Source organism: Mytilus trossulus, unplaced genomic scaffold, assembly GCF_036588685.1.
Source record: "Mytilus trossulus isolate FHL-02 unplaced genomic scaffold, PNRI_Mtr1.1.1.hap1 h1tg000343l___fragment_1__unscaffolded, whole genome shotgun sequence".
NCBI lineage: Eukaryota > Metazoa > Mollusca > Bivalvia > Mytilida > Mytilidae > Mytilus > Mytilus trossulus.
Window position 1 is genome coordinate 1,186,997 of NW_026963332.1, and position 22,031 is coordinate 1,209,027.

The 22,031-nt window shown below is 32.6% G+C and overlaps 2 protein-coding genes across 2 annotated transcripts in view; one reads left to right on the forward strand and one right to left on the reverse strand.

Annotated features, from left to right (window-relative positions):
* LOC134701794 (uncharacterized) lies at positions 1 to 1,131 on the reverse strand. Its single transcript, XM_063562915.1, has one exon. It carries the CDS (start codon positions 1,129 to 1,131, stop codon positions 1 to 3), a length of 1,131 nt encoding a protein of 376 aa, XP_063418985.1.
* Positions 1,132 to 6,011: 4,880 nt separating this feature from the next.
* Positions 6,012 to 22,031, forward strand: part of LOC134701795 (protein artichoke-like) — a 45,050-nt gene continuing 29,030 nt past the window's right edge. Inside the window, exons 1-6 of the mRNA XM_063562916.1 lie at positions 6,012 to 6,093; positions 6,711 to 6,843; positions 14,215 to 14,280; positions 14,939 to 15,010; positions 17,717 to 17,788; positions 18,194 to 18,262. Coding sequence (XP_063418986.1) covers positions 6,012 to 6,093; positions 6,711 to 6,843; positions 14,215 to 14,280; positions 14,939 to 15,010; positions 17,717 to 17,788; positions 18,194 to 18,262 — 494 coding nt within the window. The remainder of the gene's footprint in view (positions 6,094 to 6,710; positions 6,844 to 14,214; positions 14,281 to 14,938; positions 15,011 to 17,716; positions 17,789 to 18,193; positions 18,263 to 22,031) is intronic.

Here is a 22,031-nt window from a genome sequence, read left to right on the forward strand (position 1 = left end):
CTATTTTCTGAAGTACTGGGGAGAGAAAGGAGGGAAGGCGTACCCGAACATTCCTTTCCAAGATAGGCTCATTGCGTCTACCGCAAAAGATTTTGGATCTGGAACCGGAGACACAAATGTTAGAAGTTTGTGATTGAGACTGGTCGCAAACAGATCTATCTGAGGTGACCCCCAATGAAGAGTCACAGCTTTGAAAACTACTTGAAGTAGTTCCCACTCCGGGTTTACTGGAGCAAGGGATCTGGATAGAGTGTCGGCAAGAATATTGAGGTGCCCCGCAATATGTCTCACCACTAGATGAACCTGGAGTTGAAAACACAGAAGGAGAATGTCTCTGGCTATCTGATAAAGAGAAGGTGAATGAGTTCCTCCCTGATTCTTGAGATAAGCTACAACTGTTGTGTTGTCCGTGGCCAGAATGACAGACTGATTCTTTAGAGACATTTGGAAATGATTCAGTGCAAACATAACTGCTTTCATTTCCAATACATTGATATGCTCTTCCAAAAGATCTGGACTCCAGACTCCCGAGATTGTAAGCCCCTCCAGATATGCTCCCAAACCGAGGGTGGAGGCATCTGTGAATAATGTTAGACTGGGAACTTGAGGGGACAGACATAGGCCCCTCATTACATTTTCCCGTACTAACCACCATTGAAGGTGTGGAAATAAAGGCTGAGTGATTGGAATCAATGCTTCCCATTCTTGTGAAGCTGCAATCCATAACTTGTGCAGATAAAACTGAAGCGGACGAATGTGAAGTCGTCCCAATGGAATTACATCTGCCAGAGAGTTCAATAGACCCAGAAGTTGCAAGAATTGACGTGCTGTGACTGATTGAACCGTCAGGAATAAATGTATTTTCTGACATAGTTTTGTAAATTTCTCCTCTGGTGGGAGGACTAGGCCTACACTGGTTAGGAAATGTTCTCCCAGGAAAACAAAGTCTTGAGACGGAATTATCTCTGACTTTTTCCAAGAGATAAGGAAGCCTAGGGACAGAAAACAATTGATGACCAAATCTGTCTGAACCCTCAATTTGATTGGGCAAAATTCCTTGAGAAGGGAATCGTCCAGATAGGAATGAATCTGAATAGACAGGGAATGTAGATGAGCTATAGCTGCCTGCATGATTTTGGTAAAAGCCAAAGGGGCTGTAGACAGGCCAAAAGGGAGAGCCTTGAACTGGAAAACTTTGTTGTTCCAAACGAAGCGAAGGTATTTCCTGTAAGTTTTGGAAATGGGAATGTGGAAATACGCGTCTGAAAGATCCAGAGAAGTAGTCCACATTCCTGGAAGGATTGAAGCCCTGATGGATCTGTTTGTTTCCATTTTGAAGTGGGGAACAATAAGAAATTTGTTCAGAATAGATAGGTCTATGACTGGCCTCATTCCTCCAGTCTTCTTTGGAACCAGAAAAAGACGGGAATAAAATCCCGGAGACAGAGTTAAGATCGACACCTCCTCTATTGCAGCTTTTTGTAACATAGTGTCCTACTGATAGAAGTTGACACTTGACTGGGTCTTGTGTATGAGACAAACTTATTGGAACTGCAGATAGAGGAGGTGGGTTCTTGAACTGAAGTGTTAATCCCCCTCGAATTATTGACAGCACATAACAGTCTGAGGTAATTTTCTTCCACTGATTTAGGAAAAAAACTTAACCTCCCCCCTACTGGTATTGATTTTTGAGGAACTTGTTGTAAATTTCCCCCTGGGGAAGCTGTCAATAACGTACGAGGGGGCAAGAACCTAGGTACTAGACCCAGGTTTCTTGGAACCCTTAAAACCACCAGAAGGCTTACCTGAGCTTTTCCCGAGTTATTGGGTTTGTTCTGCGGTTTGCCGTAGTTATTCTTTCTTTTCTTAGCAGAAGAAGGAGGACCACCTGAAGCAGAAGTACTATTAGAACTAGATGTAGCATTAACCGACCTCTTGCCATTAGTAACTTGTACACTAACTTTGACTGGAGGAGGGTTTTTGCTGAGTTCCTCTTGAACCCGCTGTAAGGGTAAACCAAACATCTTGTCAGAGAGTGGAGATTTCAGTAAAGAATCTTTCAAAGGCTCAGCGATAGAAATGTTTTCAAGAAACTCTGCTCTTTTAGATAGGGTGCAATTAGCAATAGAACCCATTAAAAGCAACTAAGATGAACCTAAAGCTTTATCCAGTTGAAGTAAGAAGGATCGTACTTTTGCTGGAACAACAGAATCTTCGCTGTTAAGCAAATGTCCGGTTGCAGCTAGAAAATGTTCGGCTGTGCCAAGAACTTGAGAAGCACTACGAAGGATGGAGATCTCTGAAATTGTACTACAAGGTTCAATACTACAAAGGAAATCATGGGATTGAGTTTAAGGGTTATTGCTCCAAAAGAGGAGGGGGGTATTTCCATTTTTTAAGGGATTCCTTTGTTTGTCAAACTTTTTTTTTTGAATTTTGAAAAGTTTCAAGAAGGTAATTGCACAATATTGTACAATAGATTTGCTAGATCTTTGAACACATTAAATTTGTGACAAAAAACTTATATTATGTAAAAAATCTAATTACAATCCAAATTCAGACAGTATTACGCTTGAATATTGTGACCAAATTCGCCCCAACTGTTAAGGGTTTGACCACTAGGGTCGTATAAAGCTGGGCCTTGCGGAGCACCTGTTTTTTTCTCTTTCTAAACGTGCATTATAATGAACGAAAAAAGAACAGAGTGAAATAAATATATACCCGCTGTAATTTTATGAGATAATAGACAGAAGGGACTAAACTATTTAATATTTGGGGAAAACAGAAGGTGGTCTGAATGATTTAGCGTCAGTTTAAAAAAATAAGTTTTAATGCACCAAAACAAGTTAATCCGTGTGCTTCTTCTGAAAAACAAAAGTCCCAGTAGTGCGATACGTTTTTAAAATGTAAATCACGTCATTAGAAGAATGTATTATATGATATTTGAACAAATAAAAACTCGCAATAAACATTTAGATACCATTACCCATATTAACTACTATAATTGTAAGTTAGAGATTATCTGGGGCGAAATATTGGCCGATTTCTCGGACACGAAAGTTAACGTAGTACGTTTTGACAAATATTTGTAATTATTCAGTCTAGTTAAACGGAATTACTATTGATTAACTTGGTTATCTACTTCTAGTCATTTATGCCGAATTGACAACATCTGACTTAAAAAAAATAAAAAAATTACATTTGCCAATTGGTGATAAATGTAATTTTATATATCTTAGTATTGTACATTTTTGTTATTTATCTATTTACGTGGAAATGGACGGTTATAATGTATGTTATTGTTATAATTCGATTTTACGTATCATATTTATGAAAACTTTTATTATTACTTACCCCTAGTTCATGATCAGCATGATGGTCTGAGAAAAATATCAATAAAACATGTGCAAAATGAGAACAAATAAGATAGAAAAAAATCTCTATTTTGTTACACCTTTATCTAATATTTTATAAATACTAGTAGATGAAAACTACTACGACACAAAATACAAATCTTTTAAGGTGTTTGTTATCAAGAAAAATAAAGGTTTCAATAACTTCATAACAAACGAGTTACCGGTGAAAAATAATGTTCTTACAATTCTTGAACCAATGCATACAAACATCATAAACTTAGTCTGCTGTGCACGAATTTATCATTTTATTCGCATAAATTTCGTATTATCGTCATTTTTTCAATCGGTCAGTGTTGTTGTGAAAATATGGCAGGTAATTAAAGTTCGTGTTTTGAAGCCGAAGTTTAACGATTGTCACCTGTTTGTCAACAATCAACAAAAAAGCATGGAAATTGAGCACGTGTTTACATGTAAATTCAGATAATAGTTTATTTTAAGGACATCCATGCGTATTGCGATCACCGGATTTTTACGAAATGGGTCACACTGAGGTCACTTTGCAAACGGAAAATATGTCGGTGGAATTGCTTCCTGGAAGGAAGCAATTACAATAAAGTAAACTTCTTCTAAATATGAATATATTAAAGAATTTTCTTCAGAAAAAAGTATATGTACATAAGTTTTATAATGAAAACTATCCATTGAGTTATAAAAAAACACATGCATTATTTTGTTTAATTTGAGGTTTCTTATGACTTTAAAAATAATGAGAGTAAGTTTTTTAATTTAAAAAGCATATGTCACTTTATATAATACAAATGTAGAATTTGTTTAGTTATGATATTTAAAACAATAGAATTGCAAGTTGGATTTTATTGTGTGCAATGAGTCGCTTAATGATTTTTTATTATACATGTAGCGAATATTAATCAGACACTATTGATACTTTCCCATTAGCGGTATGTGCAATGTATCGACTGCTCTTAGGATTGTTGATTTGTCCACTTTTGGTGAAAAGCTGGAATGCTCATTCGTATTGGAACAATAAATATTCATCCCAAGGAATAAGTTACAGTTCCGGTAAGCTAGTAGTTCTTCTTATTTGTGCTCAATCAATTCGTATTTTATCCTATTATGCTGTCCACAGCTTATTGTATTGTTTAAAGAAACCTTATTCGAAAGGTATTTTTTTCGAATTTTGTCAAGTTGCGTTATATAAAATCCTGGTATAAAGAATGAGAGGATATACCGTAGTTGTCCTTTGGAGACGGTATTTGTTCCTGTTCAAGGTTAATTGGTATACAAATGTGTTCAAACTCATCAAAGACACCCGACTTATGTTTCAGTATGCCAGACGAGCGTTTTATCTACACTAGACTCATCAATGGCGTATTGTAGGGAAACTGATTGAAAGTAATTGCACATAGTTAAAGAAGATTGAAAACGAAAATCACGAAAAAAGTTGTGTCAAATCTATCTATAGATGCCTGGGGAAGCTACAATTTAACTTTGTTGTTTCAGTTATTTAAACAGTAAATATATCTTTTCTTATCTGATTTTGTAATAAACATAAGTAATGATTTCTTTTTACCCTCTCTCATTTGAAAACTATTATAGCTCCCAGAGCCCGTATTTTACTCTCTTTCAATATTTGAAGCTTTCATTTATGGAATATATGATAACTTTTATCAAATTATAGACTTTGAGTATTTAAACCCTTTATCACATTATGGAGTTCAATTATTGAACCCCTCTTTTGTTTAGATGAGCAAGCTTTTTGATAGCTGGTGTTATTCATCTCTTCTAACAGTAACTTTAAGTATAACTAATAAAATAACTAATCCTCTTCATGCCGGCTTTTGGTATTTAGTGAAATATATCGAAATATATATAAAAAAAATATTGGAATTATTTACCTATTTCTATACAACTTAAAGTTTACATTTTTGATAGATCTCCTGTCCAAACATAAGACATTATACAAACGGAATATGATGTTCTCATATTTTGACTATTTTATTGATTGTGACTGTTTATTTAACGCATCATGTAAATGTAACGGAATTTGATGAGACTGTTATTAAAGTGAGAGGGTTAGCGCTATAGAACCAGGTTTAATCCACCATTTTCTACATTTGAAAATGCCTGTACCAAGTCAGGAATATGACAGTTCTTGTCCATTCGTTTTTGATGCGTTTTGTTTTTTGATTTTGCCATGTGATTATGGACTTTCCAAATTGATTTTCCTCGGAGTTCAGTATTTTTGTGATTTTACTTTTTATGACTCAATACCTAAAACGGTGTAAACTGTATTTATGGTGTTTTCTTCGTCTTCATTTAAAGGGATAAAAGCGAGTAACATCATGTCATCCTATATCGATGTCAGATCATAAATAAGGCAAAACATGTCGTTAAAAAATAACAGGCAGCTTTTTATCATTTTTCTATCGATAAAAGGATAAGACGGAATTAAATACCTAAAACCTAATTCAAACGTTGAAAAAAGCTGATAAAACATAAAATCTAAAGTATAGTAAAAGGTGGACAACGAATTATAACTGCACCAGGAAGATATATTAATTGAAAATAATTTCAACTTTATAAAAGCACATTACATTCAAAGAATATCCACATGTGTAATCCAGTACCGAAGTAATGGCGAACTGTCTAGATAAGTCCAAGTATACCTACAGTCTACAACCATATATATTGACCATAGTCATAGTTGTTGTAGTAGGTATAACAATAATATTACTAATTTCACTTCACCACATACACATGATGATAACGTACGACGTATGTCTCTGCAATGATTTTATTATATGTCCGAAAGTTCGGAAAATCATAAACATAGGTGCCAAAGTTTAGAAAATCTTAAAAAACATAACATAATAATACCGATACCCAAAAAGAACATACAGTATAAAAGTGGATACGAATTTGATAAGCTATTACAATACCGTATCGGAATTGACTTTACATACGTTGTTGGCATAATTCCAATTGATTTATGCAATGTTGATTAATATGAAAAAATGATTTCCATATGGTGTAAAATAAGTTGTGCGTGTAATTACTTTATGACAGTAGATGCACAAATTATGAGCCTGTTACCGCATGCAAGTGTTTCTATATTGAATAATATATATTTAACTAATACTATATTATGTTTCTTTTTGTATTTTAAGAAAGTTGAATAAAGTCTTATTGAATTAAAATAAGATTCTGTTAAATACATATTGTCTGATCATTAATTGCCCTATTTTTTTCCGACAATTCCTATGAAACGAATAAATATTAGTCCTAGAGAAACACAACAAAAAACTTGTATTTTTCCTCATGAATTAACTTCAGATGACTCAGCAAATGGAATGTGGTCAGACGATGGAAGTCCATACCTGCCAAACAGTTGGAGCAGTTCCTGTTCTGGTTGTACTTGTCAGTATAAGCAAGGTTTATATGAACTCGGAACATGTACAAATAGTACGTAAGTATATTAAAGAAAGAGACAAAAAAAAGGGCAATGTAGATCTAGCAAACCTGTACAAGCGCATTGTAAGCTTAAGGAATGAATTACTTGCATCTTTATCAAGATGTGCTACTTCAAAACGATTTCAGCCACAATGTCAAGTGACGGATCCTGGTGCGAGGAGGGCGTACGCCAATTTCTATTGTAAATATCATGTTTTTAACGATAGGTATACATGTTGATTAAGTTATACCTTAGCATCAATATACCAACTTCACCTGCATATGTGATATACATTTCCCAATTTATTCTATATTCAAGAGCTTGCAGCTCCTACTCAGATTTTGTCAAACGTCATCAGTGTCTGATCAGAAAGTTGATAAACCAGGGGTATGTCAAAAGATCAGAAAGTTGATAAACCAGGGGTATGTCAAAAAACGTCTCGTCCTTTTCTAAAATAGTTCATCGGAAGGTATCAAGACCTTGTGAATAAATATTCCGTATCAACTTCACAAATAATTCATGATGGTCTTGATTTAAAGATTCTGAGTACTGACGTTGTTGATCATCTGAAGAACGTGCTATATTGTTCTTTTATTAGTCTTTATTCTATTATTAATATTACTTTTACTGTTGAATGGTTTTATGTGATATTCATTTAGCGTGGCTCTGTACTTATACATCCCCTCAATGTGTTTGTATTATCTTTCATTTTTGCTGTTATGTTTTGTATGTGCGACTTCTTGTGTTTCTTTGATTCTTATAACGTGACTCTGTACTTTAAAAGATCTCCTGTCAGTATGTTATTGTTCTATAAGATTGTAAGAAGTACCAAAGTAGAATGTTATTGTTTTCATTTTAATTTCATGAAATTAGTGCCAGTGTTTATTTTCCTTTTAAAATCGCCCATTTGAGATCAGCTCATGAAATTATCAGGGAAAACATATACTGCTCCTAAGGAACTTTTTACAATCTTATTAAAATAACTGATGGAATAAGGTAAAATCAAATTCCGTTATATTTACAATGATGCGTGAACTAAACAGACACAATAAGTAAAATAGCCATATATGGATAAGCAGTCATCATCGCGTCACATTAAAAAAAAACAATTTGTCTTTGTGTTAATTGTTTGTTTTTAGTTTCTTCCGTGATAAAAGTGTTTTCCTCGGAGCAACTATTTTTTCAAGTTAATATGTTGGACTAAAATTACTAGTCCAAAGTTGTGAAGGTTGTCTCTATTTAAATGTCTTACTGAAGGTAAAACAGAAAAAATGTTGAAAGCTGTAGAAGCAAAAGCAGTAATATAATCTGAAAACAAATGCTTGTATGCAGTATGACTGAATTCATATTCGTCTTTTGTAGACAAAACGCGCGTCTGGCGTATATATAAAATTTTAATCCTGGTACATATGATGAGTTTATTAACAACAACTGGGTCGATGCCACTGCTGGTGGAGATTTATTTCTCCGATGGTATTACCAGCCCCGTAGTCAGCACTTTTTTTTTTATTGTTGACCTGAGTTATAATGTTTATAATAATCAATTAACTGTTTACAAAACTTTGAATTTTTGAAATACTAAGGCTTTTCTACCTCAGGAATAGTTTACCCTTAGCTGTATTTGGCAAAATATTTAGGACTTTTTGGTCTTCAATGCTCTTCAACTTCGTACTTTATTTGGCCTTGTAAATTTTTCTAGTCGAGCTTCACTGATGATTCTTTTGTAAACAAAACGTGCGTCTGGCGTAGGTATATGATTTTAATCCTGGTTAGATTTATATGTTTAAGAAGGTAAAAAAACTTTACCTAATGTTTTGAGTAAAAGGATACCATATCTACTTCACCAATAAATTAATTTGTTAGTTGTCCAATCTCCAGTCCACATGTTCCTGAATGACCTATTTACGACTGATGTTATATGCCTTATAAAATGGGTAGTATATATTCTCGTTACGATATAGTTTTTCTTACTTTCCAGTTTATTCTGTAGATCAAGTTCCCTTTTTAGCTCACCTGGCCCGAAGGGCCAAGTGAGCTTTTCTCATCACTTGGCGTCCGTCGTCCGTCGTCCGTCGTCCGTCGTCCGTCGTCCGTCGTCCGTCGTCCGTCGTCCGTCGTCCGTCGTCCGTCGTCTGTCGTCCGTCGTCCGGCGTTCGGCGTCCGGCGTCCGGCGTCGTTAACTTTTACAAAAATCTTCTCCTCTAAAACTGCTGGGCCAAATTTAACCAAACATTGCCATAATCATTATTAGGGTATCTAGTTTAAAAATTGTGTCCGGTGACCCGCCCAACCAACCAAGATGACAGCTAAAAATAGAACATAGGAGTAAAATGCAGTTTTTGTCTTATAACTCAAAAACTAAAGCATTTAGAGAAAATCTGACAGGTATTAAATTGTTGATCAGGTCAAGATCTATCTGCCCTGAAACTTTCAGATGAATCGGACAACCCGTTGTTGGGTTGCTGCCCCTGAAGTGGTTATTTTAAAGAAATTTTGATGTTTTTGGTTATTATCTTAAATATTATTATAGATAAAGATAAACTGTAAACAGCAATAATGTCCAGCAAAGTAAGATTTACAAATAAGTCAACATGACCGAAATGGTCAGTTGACCCCTTTAGGAGTTTTTGCCCTTTATTGTAAATTTTTAACAATTTTTCGTAAATCTTAGTAATGTTTTGCAAAAATCTTCTCCTCTGATACTACGTGGCCAAATTAAACCAAACTTGGCCACTATCATCATTTGGGTATCTAGTTTAGAAAATTTGTGTCGTGACCCAGTTAATTAACCAAGATGGCCGCTACGCCTAAAAATAGAACATAGGGGAACATTCAATTTTTTTGCTTATAACTCAAAAAACAAAGCATTTAAAGCAAATCAGACATGAAGTAAAATTGTTTATAAGGTCAAAATCTATCTGCCCTGAAATTTTCAGATGAATCGGACAACCTGTTGTTGGGTTGCTGCCCCTGAACTGGTAATTTTAAGGAATTTTGCTGCTTTTGGTTATTACCTTGCATATTATCATAGATAGAGATAAACTTTAAAATACAATAAATGTTTGCAAAGTAAGATCTATAAATAAGTCAACGTGACCGAAATGGTCAGTTGACCTAGGAGTTATTTCCCTTTATAGTCAAGTTTAACCATTTTTTGTAAATCTTAGTAATCTTTTACAAAAATCTTCTCCTCTGAAATTACTGGGCCAAGTTAATTATAGATAGAGATAATTGAAAGCAGCTAGAATGCTCAGTAAATTAAGATGTACAAACACATCACCATTACCAAAACACTATTTTGTCATGTATCCATCTGCCTCCTTTGTTTGATATTCACATAGACCAAGGTGAGCGACACAGGCTCTTTAAAGCCTCTAGTTATTTTAGTTGCGTAATCATTTTTAACAATTTTTAAAATACGAAGCAAATCATGTTCCTTATGGTCTTTCCAACAGGTTATACAGATGAATTTGTCACAGGTTTTTCAATATGCAAAGTAAGGAGACCCGTGATCAATGCATCGTAAATCATGTAGTTCTTTAAACTCCTTTGTTTTGTTTACAAAGGAACGACGGAAATAAATATAGTTAATGTCAATGAAGAGATGGTTGCAGCCAAAAAAATACCCACTCCTAATATATTTTCTTATCTGTTTTTTTACATTTCTTGCACACTTGCAACCAACATGCCCGGCAACTACATTCAATTTTATTTTCATGACAACAGTGACATTCCTGCATAGTTTAGGTTTTATTGTTAGCATACAGAGGATACATGTATTCCCATATTGACATACATCACTCATGTTTCTACTTTTTATACTGTCAGATATGTGATAGTAATGTTATACATTTACTAACATTGAGATATGATACATTCTTAGATTACTAGTATACAGTTTCACTTGTTACAGTAAATATTTGATAAGATAAAAACAGTGATAACGTTGTATCTTAGGATATGTATGTTATTTGTAAATATGTAGAATGCAAACCTTGAATTTTGCCTCCTCTCTAAACATTAAAGTATCCCTGCTAGAAAAAAAACCAATATTTGTTTTTATATTTGTTTTGTCTATAAGGGCTAATTGATATGTTGATAAATTATCGTTCACTTATGTTGTATATGAAAGTATTTACACTTCGTAATATTTGGCTAATTGTTCACAAAAGCTTGTCAAGTATTCATTAAAGATTTCTTGAATGATTTGATTTTTTGGTTTTCGTTAGGGTCACACTGTCACGAGTTTTACTGCCGCTCTTGAAAAGACGATTACCGATTTAAATTTGTAAAAAGACTTTTCAAGATCCTGTGAATTGTGGCTGGAAAATCATTAACAATCCATATTTGTAAAAACAATCTTTTAATCACGACAACAATCATGTATTGATCAGAAAGCATCCCAATTCAGCCGTTCCATTCAAATTTGTTCTCATAATCCAGTTCTCAATCGACTTCATTTAATCCGATTTATATCTTTCGCATTGTTAAAAACAACTGAATCTGTCCCGACATTTTTCTGAATGTGATCGACAGAGACCTGACAGTGGGTGACCCGACGGTGACGGAAGAAATTCATTAGAAAATAGTCGCAATATTCGGAATTATCAGGTACTGTCGGAACGCAATCCTATCACAGTGTGATGTATCCCGTTGTTATTGGCTTTGACTCAGTCTTTTTGTTTTCTTTAACCGACAGGACTCCTGAAAAAAAATGTTTAGATATATACTATGCATGTCTGTTTGAGATTCATTTCATAAGACTAGCGATTTCTATAGATATCATTGATCTGACCTATTATAACTATAGTTTTTTTTTATTATTATTCTCAAAGTAGATGATAATGTTCTTTTAATCTTTGGAAAATTATTCAATTTGTTTTTATGTTAAAATAATCAACTATTTAATTTTTATGAAGAAAATCTATTTTAAATCATTTTTTTTAAATTTAAATAATCATTTTCATCCATCAACAAACTTTTTTAATCGAAGTGGCATGTTCGGTCATCTGCTATTTGTTTGGCTGATAACAGGTATAGTCCTGTCAAACTAAGTTTTAACCTCAAACTAATTGCAACAGAAAATCTAAATTCTAATCTATAGCATTCAGCCATAAATATACAAAGAAAAAAGTCCGATAAAAATATGTAAAGTATGATTATTTAATGTGGTTATAAGTTTGTTTTTGACTACTTTATATAATGTTCTGCTCATAAAATGTGTAAATTGTTCAATAAACATGTATCTTCTTATTTTGAAAATATGGTAGAAAAACATAAAAACAAAGTTTGATCTTTGACCATATGTTTTGCAAAACTGTCACCACATTTATTTTTGACGACATTGATATCAGTTGGAAATATGAGTTGGGAAAAATTATATACAGTTATCTTTATTAGTAAATTTATGGCGACAAGTAAGTTTAATGAACTCAGGTGAAAAAACTTTTTCTAAATTTAGTGCATATGTACATGTAACATATCAGATTTTTTTAAATCAAAATTCCTGGAACTGCTTCTGTAGATATATGTTTCAAATCCTAAACACAACCTTTGTTGGTTTGGCATACAACCTTTGCACCTGCCACATGGCCTTTGAAAATGGTAAAAAAAAATCTTTAATTTTTGTGCTATTTTCACATTTCCTGACGAGTGTGAGAAAATATTTCTCCTCACAAGTGGAAAATCTGTTCTCGACATATGATTGGTTGAAATTTAATTGTGACGTTAAGTGTTCTTGTTTTCTTCTGAATTTCGTATTGTGACGTCATGAAAAAAGTCGACCATGCCTGATGACGTCACATCAAAAGTACACAACGTTCCTCAAATCTTTAAAAAGGAAAAATAAATATAAGAAGGGGAACAGATTCCACCACTGTAACTCGTGTATTACGATATTTCTCCACTCTCAGCAGATAAATTTTAATTATTTTAAAAGCTCGGCAAGTCTTGCGCTTTAAATTTTAAACTTGAACTGTCTCGAGTGGAGAAATATCGTAATTCACTTGTTGCAGTGGTGGAATCTATATATTATCATTAGTGAAAAAAATATATTGAGGAGCATATTTTAATTCCTTCGACTGACGTAAACGGATGAGAAAAATATCAAACACAAACCAAAATACATTCAATTTTGGAAATCACAAACACTAAACTTTTTGCAGATCTTCCTTACGCGAAACAAGTCTCATGCAAGACTAATCTGACGTATACTAATCATCATGTGTGATCTATGGAACTTTTTCTTGATCAATTTATGTTTCGCTCGCATAATCATGTTTTATTTTATATAAAGAAAAAATCCCTCTTTATTCATATAGTTTATGTATGTGCCCTTCTGGTATTATTATAAAAAGAAATGTTTGCTCTGACACTGAATTTTAAAAGATGAGTTTTGAAAAATGCAAGATATGAAAAATCGCGGCTAAATGTAAATGACGTAGTAATTCAGATTCAATGTATTAATCGACACACATTAGACGAATCCGGGTCTGTTCGCGCCCATTCACGTTTGCACCCACTTATGTTCGCCCCCTCCCTTTCGCACCCTACATGTTCGCATCCAAAGTCCGTTCGCACACTACATGTTCATGCCCAATTTTTATTGGTTTTGTGTTTAATAACTTTGTAATCAGTTTTTGGCAGGTGTATTCCTATAAGTATATATTTTGTCATTGTCTCATTATAAAGTGAGACAGCATTATTTTTTGTGTTGAATAAAAGTTTTGGATAGTGTGTTGTTAAAAAAAATAACAATCCTTTCTAAGTAAAGTGGGATTCTGTCAAATTTTATTTTGTGTTGAATAACTCTTAATCATGTTTTGGTTAGTGTATCGCTATAACTTTGTTTCAATCATTGACTTGTTTCAAAATAAAGTGAGTTTCTGACTACTTTTTTTTCTTGTGTGTTGAATAAATGTTATCATGTTTTGTATATATTTTATTGTTTCATTGTTTCAGATCAAAGGGACCAAGATGTTAAAAACAATTATCTTTTGTATTTTTCATTTAAAATCTTCAATATTTACTAATACCAAGGTAAATAAATACATTCAGTAGTTAAACCTAAGCAATTTAAAACAACAGTCATGGAATTTGAACTTAAATTGGGGGCGAACGTGTTAAGTGCGAATAAACCTTGGGTGCGAACGTGCGACGTGCGAACGTGTAGGATGCGAAAGTGTATTGGGCGCGAACAGACCTGATACCGATTAGATAATGATGGATAAGACAAGCAAAAGGCTTCAAACGCTGAGTTACAGTTGTAAATTTTGGTGTCAGTTGACTCCTTGAAAATCGTACTACATCTTTAATTTTAATATATATATTGATTGCTGAGACCAGTATCTAGTGATTTATCAAACCCTTTATATGTTTTAATTTTAGATATGTGAGTGGAATCACAATTGCATATGTCACAGCTGAAACATTTCCCGTAACCGCAACTTCCATGTGAGTATATCAGTTCATTTTTAATTGTCTCATGGCTAAATTAATCTGGACAGATAATCATTTTTATAAATTTATATATCTCCTCATATATAGTTTTTTTCTTATCCTTGTTATTTTTATATAAAATGTAGATTTAACCATGTTTTCTTCAAAACGTAATAAAAAGTATGGCTAACTATGCTATTTTTCAAGCTACAATTTGTAAATATATGCCCGATTATGCAAAGATTATTCACTAAAAAGAAATACTGAATTAGAAATGGATCTTTGAGATAGATTTTTATAATAAAATATGAGAACTTCAAAGATACATTTCTTTATGATTTAAAAACAAAATTAAGATATTACTATGTATTTTTTAAACAGTCCGAATATTGTCATAACTCTCTTAACTTCTTTGTTTACATAACAGTCTTACACCCTAATTGCCTGACCAGCAAGGTAATTAAGAATAATTGTGTACTGTTACTTCACACTCAAATATTACTGTACAAGGTTAATCTACCTTTAAGCTTGAAAAATATCGAGTTATATATCCTCTTTTTGATCTTTAAAATAATAAGTATTCACTCACTTGAAAATATGTGTCTTAATGTCTCTGTTGGATTGTAAATTAAACTTTCATAATTCAGATATTTTTGTTATGGTGTCTTTTCAGAAACTTCTTCGGATGTTCTTTCACAAGTATTTCAGAAGATACATTTACCCACATAACTGGTTTAACTACACTGTAAGTACAATTCATATGATCGCTTGTTTGCCTGAGGAATCTTCGTATGACAACTTTCTTTAGGTTGCTTATATAATCTGTGTATCAATAGATTTTAAAATTTCAGATTAATTTTAGAAAAGACAAACAACTAAATAAATGTTATCACGTGTTAAAAAGTATGCAAAAATGTTTCTTTTCTGGTAAATTGTTCAATTGCAAAATTTTCTTTACTTCACAAAACTTTAGAGACAAGGAGAATAGTGTTAAACAATATTTTATTCAGAAACAGATGAATGAATACGTATGTTAACACAGTACAGAGAATGGAAAACAAGTGACAAGTCACTTATACAATTCCTCTCCTTAAATGAAAAGAATAAAGGGAAGATTATGACAAACTCAATATTCTAGACATTTTATTTATGTTGACTTGCATGGTGGATAATGCCTACCTAGTAGGAGACACCAACCCGGTGAAATTCTTGACTTCAAATCGTTTGAGTAGGTTTATCTTACTCAGACTCAGATATGATATCAATCTATTAAAATGCTGAATTTGTTGTTTATAACATACAAAATATTTGCACGTATTAATTAGATAAACTTTTGAGCCTGTCAGCTTATAAAAAAAGAATGGCAAACGAAGCTACAAGTATCTTGTCTTAGGGAGGGATAAATCCTACTTTGTAAAGAATCACTCTGATTCAAATAAAAATTCTCTGAAACTGATATTATGAAGATGCTTGATTTCTTGATTGACAAGATATTTGTTACGTTCGGAGGACGTGTTTTTCAACAGAATGTCGGCATTCCAATGGGAACAAACTGTGCCCCTCTACTTGCCGACTTGTTTCTTTATTATTATAATGTTGACTTTATACAGAAACTTCTTAGAAAGAAAGATAAGAAGTTAGCAATATCCTTTAACTCTACTTTCCGCTATATAAATGATGTTCTTTCACTAAACAATTCAAAATTTGTTGACCATGTGGAACGCATCTATCACATCGAACTAGAGACAAAGGATACTACAGATACAGTTAAGTCGGCTTCATATCTTGACTTACATCTAGAAATTGACAATGAGGGTCGGTTGAAAACAAAAAATGTCGACAAAAGAAATGATTTCAGCTTTCCAATTGTGAACTTTCCATTTCTAAGTAGCATCATTCCAGCAGCACCTGCATACGGGGTATATATCTCCCAATTGAAACGATATTCCCATGCTTGCATTTCCTATTATGATTTTCTTGATAGAGGCTTGCTGCTTACAAGGAAGCTATTAAACCAAGAGTTTCAAATGGTGAAGTTGAAATCATCCCTCGTAAATTTTACTGACGCCATCACGAGTTGGTTGACCGTTATAAAATAACCGTTTCACAAATGATACCGGATATGTTCCTTACGTCGTAACTACAATCCCCTTCCCTTTCATGAATGTGACCTACCAAATTAGACTATATACCGGATTTGTAATCACATAATCAACACGACGGGTGCCACATGTGGAGCAGGATCTGCTTACCCTTCCGGAGCACCTGAGATCACCCCTAGTTTTTTGTGGGTTTCTTGTTGTTATTCTTTGGTTTTCTATGTTGTGTCATGTTAACTATTGTTTTTCTGTTTGTCTTTTTCATTTTTAGCCATGGCGTTGTCAGTTTGTTTTAGATTTATGAGGTTGACTGTCCCTGTGGTATATCTCGTCTCTCTTTTATAGCTACATATAGTATCATGATCTAGTAGGTCCGAGACAACACATGTCGTCCCTTGGTTTTCGTTGTTGTTCACAAATATAGTCCCTAGTGTTGACTAAGTTTTCTATAATTTGATATAATTTGTCCCAAAAGTAGTACAACATACTGTAAAAATTTCATTGAGAAAGCGCCAGTGGGATTTTTATAAAATTTTCATTTATGTTCTAAAAGAAATGCACTACGAATTAATTGTGGTCTCGGACCAGTACATCGAAGAATATGTACATAGAAAAAATCATTGATATCAACATTAACAAGAATCTAAAAGGGAAAAGTCAAATATATGTCAATACCCGATAAAACATCAATAGTTTTTATTTGATATTACAGAATAATTCGCCGGAGTGGTTTAACTTTTATGCCAGACATCAGTAAATCACGGATTACCACACTGTAAGTAAAGACAAAAAAGTTGCACTGCAGTGTAAGTCACTTCTTGTTGTTGTAAAGATTGCATATGATGCTGGCTTGATTGTTATCAATTTTACAATTTTACAAAATGTATCATTACTTATGAGAAATATTAATCATAGAACATTGAGCACAACATTCTTAAGTCATCAAACCCTTGATTATTTTAAGATATTTGTCAATTAAATATATTCCAAAGAGATTCAATTTACAAAAAATGGATATGTGTTTAGCCAATTGCCCAAAAAATTTATAGCAATTTAAATTTTGAACATTTGTCTCATCGCGAAAGTATGGAATTTTAATTGCTTTCAATATTATTATTTCATACAACTCTGAAATTGCTTCCTAATGGGTCATTACCTGTTGTGAAGTATTAATATTTCAATTTCCAAGAAATGTAAGAAAATAGAACATATTGATAATGATTTAGGATAAGTGACATGATCAGTTCACAATAAACCGATAGACCTATTAAGTACTTTGAAAGATGTTGACCATCAAAGTAAAAGTGGTCCAATTTTAGACTTTATATCTGATTATTTCTTTCTATTTTAAGGAATTTGATAGGAAATGCTATAACAGTGGATTCCAAATACAAGGGTACACTTCCAGATACTATAGAATATCTGTAAGTTTTTCAAAAGAGCTTAGATATATACACAATAAAGTACAAATGTATCTATACATCTTACAAGAGTATAATGACATATGCAATACAATTGCTGTAATATTTATAACGGCTCGGTTCTTAAAATTATTTTTGAATTTTACATGAATGCACTGTTGGGCATTGAATTTAATCTGTAGGTTTGTAAAAACAATTTAAATTGACAATTTAAGTCATATAATAGCTAGACTTTTTCAAAATGCCCTATGAACTATTGAAATTATTCTGGAACAAATGTGAACAATATAGTTCAAGTAATTGGGGGGAAATGGAAAACATTTTTTTCACAAAAACAATCTTATTACTTGATAGAATACTGTATATTTAGAACAAACTGCAGTAGTTGCATTATATAATTAATTTCAGGGCATTGAATAGCAACCAAATTCATTGGTTACCTCCTGGATTTATCAATGGTTCAAATCTCCGATTAGTGTAAGTTGGATGTACAAACTAATATTTGTGTGAAACATCATGTAGATATTTAATATTTAGAAAAGTAATAAATACATAAAAGAAGAAAATGTGTGTGTGTATATTTGTTTTGAATGAATAAAATACTTTCAGATGAACTAATATTGTGAACGATCATGTGTAAAATAGTTTTTTGATTTATAAAAGTTAAAGTGACAGATGTTCATTTCTATCCTTTATATGAAAAAAGGGCCCATGATAAACTTCTAGAGAGAATCATTTCTAGCTAAATTTTCGATTTATTATATCTATCAAGAAGAAAAGGACATAAGCCTGTCATTTTATTCTACTTTTTGAGTGATGATATCTATATAATATCAATGCACACTAGTCTTCATAAAAGAGTTGGATATCTATAAACAGAGGAAACAATATAATCACTGATATACTTTAATGATTGCAAACATGTAAAGCTATCAAACCTTGAGTTTCAAGTTGTTGAAGTTGAAAGCATCCTTTCATTGATTTTAAGAACGCCATTATGAGTTGGTTTACCTTTTAGAAACATTCGTCAAACAGATAAAAGCGGATATGTTCCAAATGTCATAGATAAAATCCCGTTCTGTTTTCTTCAAATTTTACATTTTAAATTTTACTTATTACTTGATTTGTACTGAAATAAACAACGCACTGCTCATCTACAGACCAACATAGATCTCCCCAAGTTTGGGGTGGGGATCATGTTGCGTAGTTATTAGTTTTCTATGTAGTGATTTATGTATGGTTGTTGTTTGTTGTTTGTATTTACTTTCATTTTTAGCCATGGCTTTGTCATTTTGTTTTTCAATTTATGAGTATGAATGGCCCTTTGGTACTGTTCGCCCCTTTAAGCTAAACACTCTAAAATTTAAAGTAATGTTGTTCATTTGATAGTTGATTTTGATTAATTCTTGTAGGAGCCTTGGAGGTAATGCGTTTATTAATTTTCCAGCAACATCACTAGGACTACTACCAAATATTATGTATTTGTAAGTATGAATCAATGCAATGTTATAAGAAGATCATGGAAAAAAATCTGTTTACAACTCTCTATCCCTTAAAATAAAATGTGTCTTATTAATACACCTTACAATTTCTGATAATTAGCTCAATGTTACTGTTTACTGGAATTGTTGATAGAAATAATACATGTTTTAATTCAGAATTGAATGCTTCTTTTTGTAACTTTATTGAGGTGTAAAAACGTTGACCGAAGTACATTTTGTATGAAGCTATGATCATGAAAACACGAATGTTATATTTTTTTATTTAACTCAACTGGGACCACGTGTTATCATGAATGATAAGTTTGATTGACTGATGCAATTGCTTAATGAATAACATGTTATGTGCAGTTAGCCAATCAGAAATACGTATTATAATGAAACATAAATCTAATGTAATTATTTGTTTACTCAAAAATATCTGTAGATGATTTTTTTCGCTGTTTTTTGTTTTATCAAATTCAATGAAATAAAAATGTGCATTTTAAACATCAACGTGACTTTAATAACCATGCAATCACAAGTTTCGAAATTATAGAATCTTCTAATAACAAAAAGGTGTTTTGAAGAAACCAACATAGATATAGGAAGATGTGGTGTGAGTGCCAATGAGACAACTCTCCATCCAAATAACAATTTAATGTAATTTAATACATGTTTATGACAGAGATGTGTTTTACGCTACGAAATGTGGAATTAATTTCCCACAACTGCCAAGACAATAACAATCAACACCAAGGAGTAAACAAAGACTCATAAAACCAAGAGACATTTACATCACCATTTATAAATGAGAAATAAGAAATAACACGAGCTCCACTAAAAACCGGGAGTGAAATCAGGTGCTCCGGAATTTTAAGAGAATGTTTTTTGTAATCCATTTTCATATGCGATCTCATGTGACACACTATGATTTTGTGGTATTACACCTATACACACCTTTTTCTCATTACTGAATTGATATGTTGATTATATAAAAAAAAAAAGAAGATCTGGTATGATTACCGATGACACAACCCTTCAAAAATAACAAAATGACACAGAAATTAACAATAATAGGTAAAAGTACATAAATCAATAAGCAAAGCCTATACCGCATAGTCAGTTATAAAAGGCCGCGAAATGAAAATGGAAAACAATTCAAACGAGAAAACTAACGGCCTTATTTATATTTTTTTGTTTCAGTGGGATAGAGAGTAATCAGCTGACCAAAATCTCGTCAAACCATTTGTTACCATTAAATACATCAACATTTGTCCATTTGTAAGTTTATAACGTCCACAATGTATCAGTTTGTAGTTCGTCAGTTTATTGGAAATCCCAAATGGTACATGTAGGTCAATAGCAGTTGTATGAGCATTGGAAAATATCATGTTCATGAAGTATATTTGGCCACACCGACTCAATTAGGTCAAATCATGGCGAATGTAGGACAATGGTATTTAGTATCGAGTTATACAAGTATTGGCACATATCATGTCTGTACCGGCACTTGGTACACCGTTCTTAATTCTGGTCTGTTGACTTTTTATCATTTGCTTAGTTTACATGTTAGATTATTTTATCACGGTACAGTAGTTTTAGATGAGCCACCAATGATAAGTCAATAATATTTGATATGCAGTTGTTTAATCATTTGACGACATGCCCTAAATTTGCCGAAATTGAAACTTTTGCATTTTTAAAGTTTGTACTTCGGTAAGTTAAGAGCCACTGGTTACAATTATCTTGTATACAATGTTATAAGTAATTGTATGTCTCATTCATGATGTTTATTTGCACTGTCCTCTCAAGCATTATTCATAGATTATGAACGTTTTAATAAGTTTACATGTTTAAAAATGTCATTAAATGTCAATTCTTACATTTCCATATGATGGTTACAAAAAACAAAAAAAAGACATACCTGTGTGTCCTCAGTTATTGATTTTTTCTCAAAATGTGTATTTACCATCACATTGCAAATATCAGAAAATGAGTAAGCAATATTAATTATTTGTTTATTTTAGGAATCTTAGTAACAATGCTATCCAGTATCTTCAAAGAGGCGCTTTTAGCCAACTGCAAAACCTTAAAATTTTGTAAGTTTTATAAAAATATGGAATAACGCTCGCGTTCCAGCAAGACCCTGATTACACTATATTTGTGAGCTGTTATATGAGTAATAAGTTAACTTTGATAAAGAAAAAGATTGGAATTTTATTTTCAATAAGTTTTTTATTATTTTTTTTTTTAAATATTTTCATTATGACTATCCTTTGATAGTTTTGCAGTTATTGCATCAAGTATTAGTTTTTTAAGAAAAAAAAAATGCCTGTAGAACGACTATAATTTTCTTTATAGTTTTCTTTTTTGAATACTTCTGTCATGACTGCAAAGCTAAGATATGCATATTTCTATTAATTTGTATGTGACCTCATAGCGTTTGCAGAGGCACAATGCTATATGACATGTTTGGTTTCAATGCAATACATCAAAAGTAAATGTATGGATCTCTAATACAAGGCTCTTTTTTCCAGCACAATGAAGGTTTAAGGGGTTTTTGTCCTTACTGTTAAGTAATTTTGGGCAAAAAAAGAGCAACTTAACTGGGTGTTTCAGGTTTCCTGACAATAATCTGTCTATAAATGTATGAATTTGTAAATAAATATACAGCAGGTCCGTTGATTTTCTTGTGTGAAAGGTTTTATATTAGCCTTTAATCGGCCTTGTATAGCTTACTGATCTGTGTGAGGCAATGATCCGTA

What these genes read in the sequence shown, in the direction of transcription:
- LOC134701794 (XM_063562915.1), bottom strand. Translation starts at nt 1,131, where the DNA reads ATGCAGGCAGCTATAGCTCATCTACATTCCCTGTCTATTCAGATTCAT.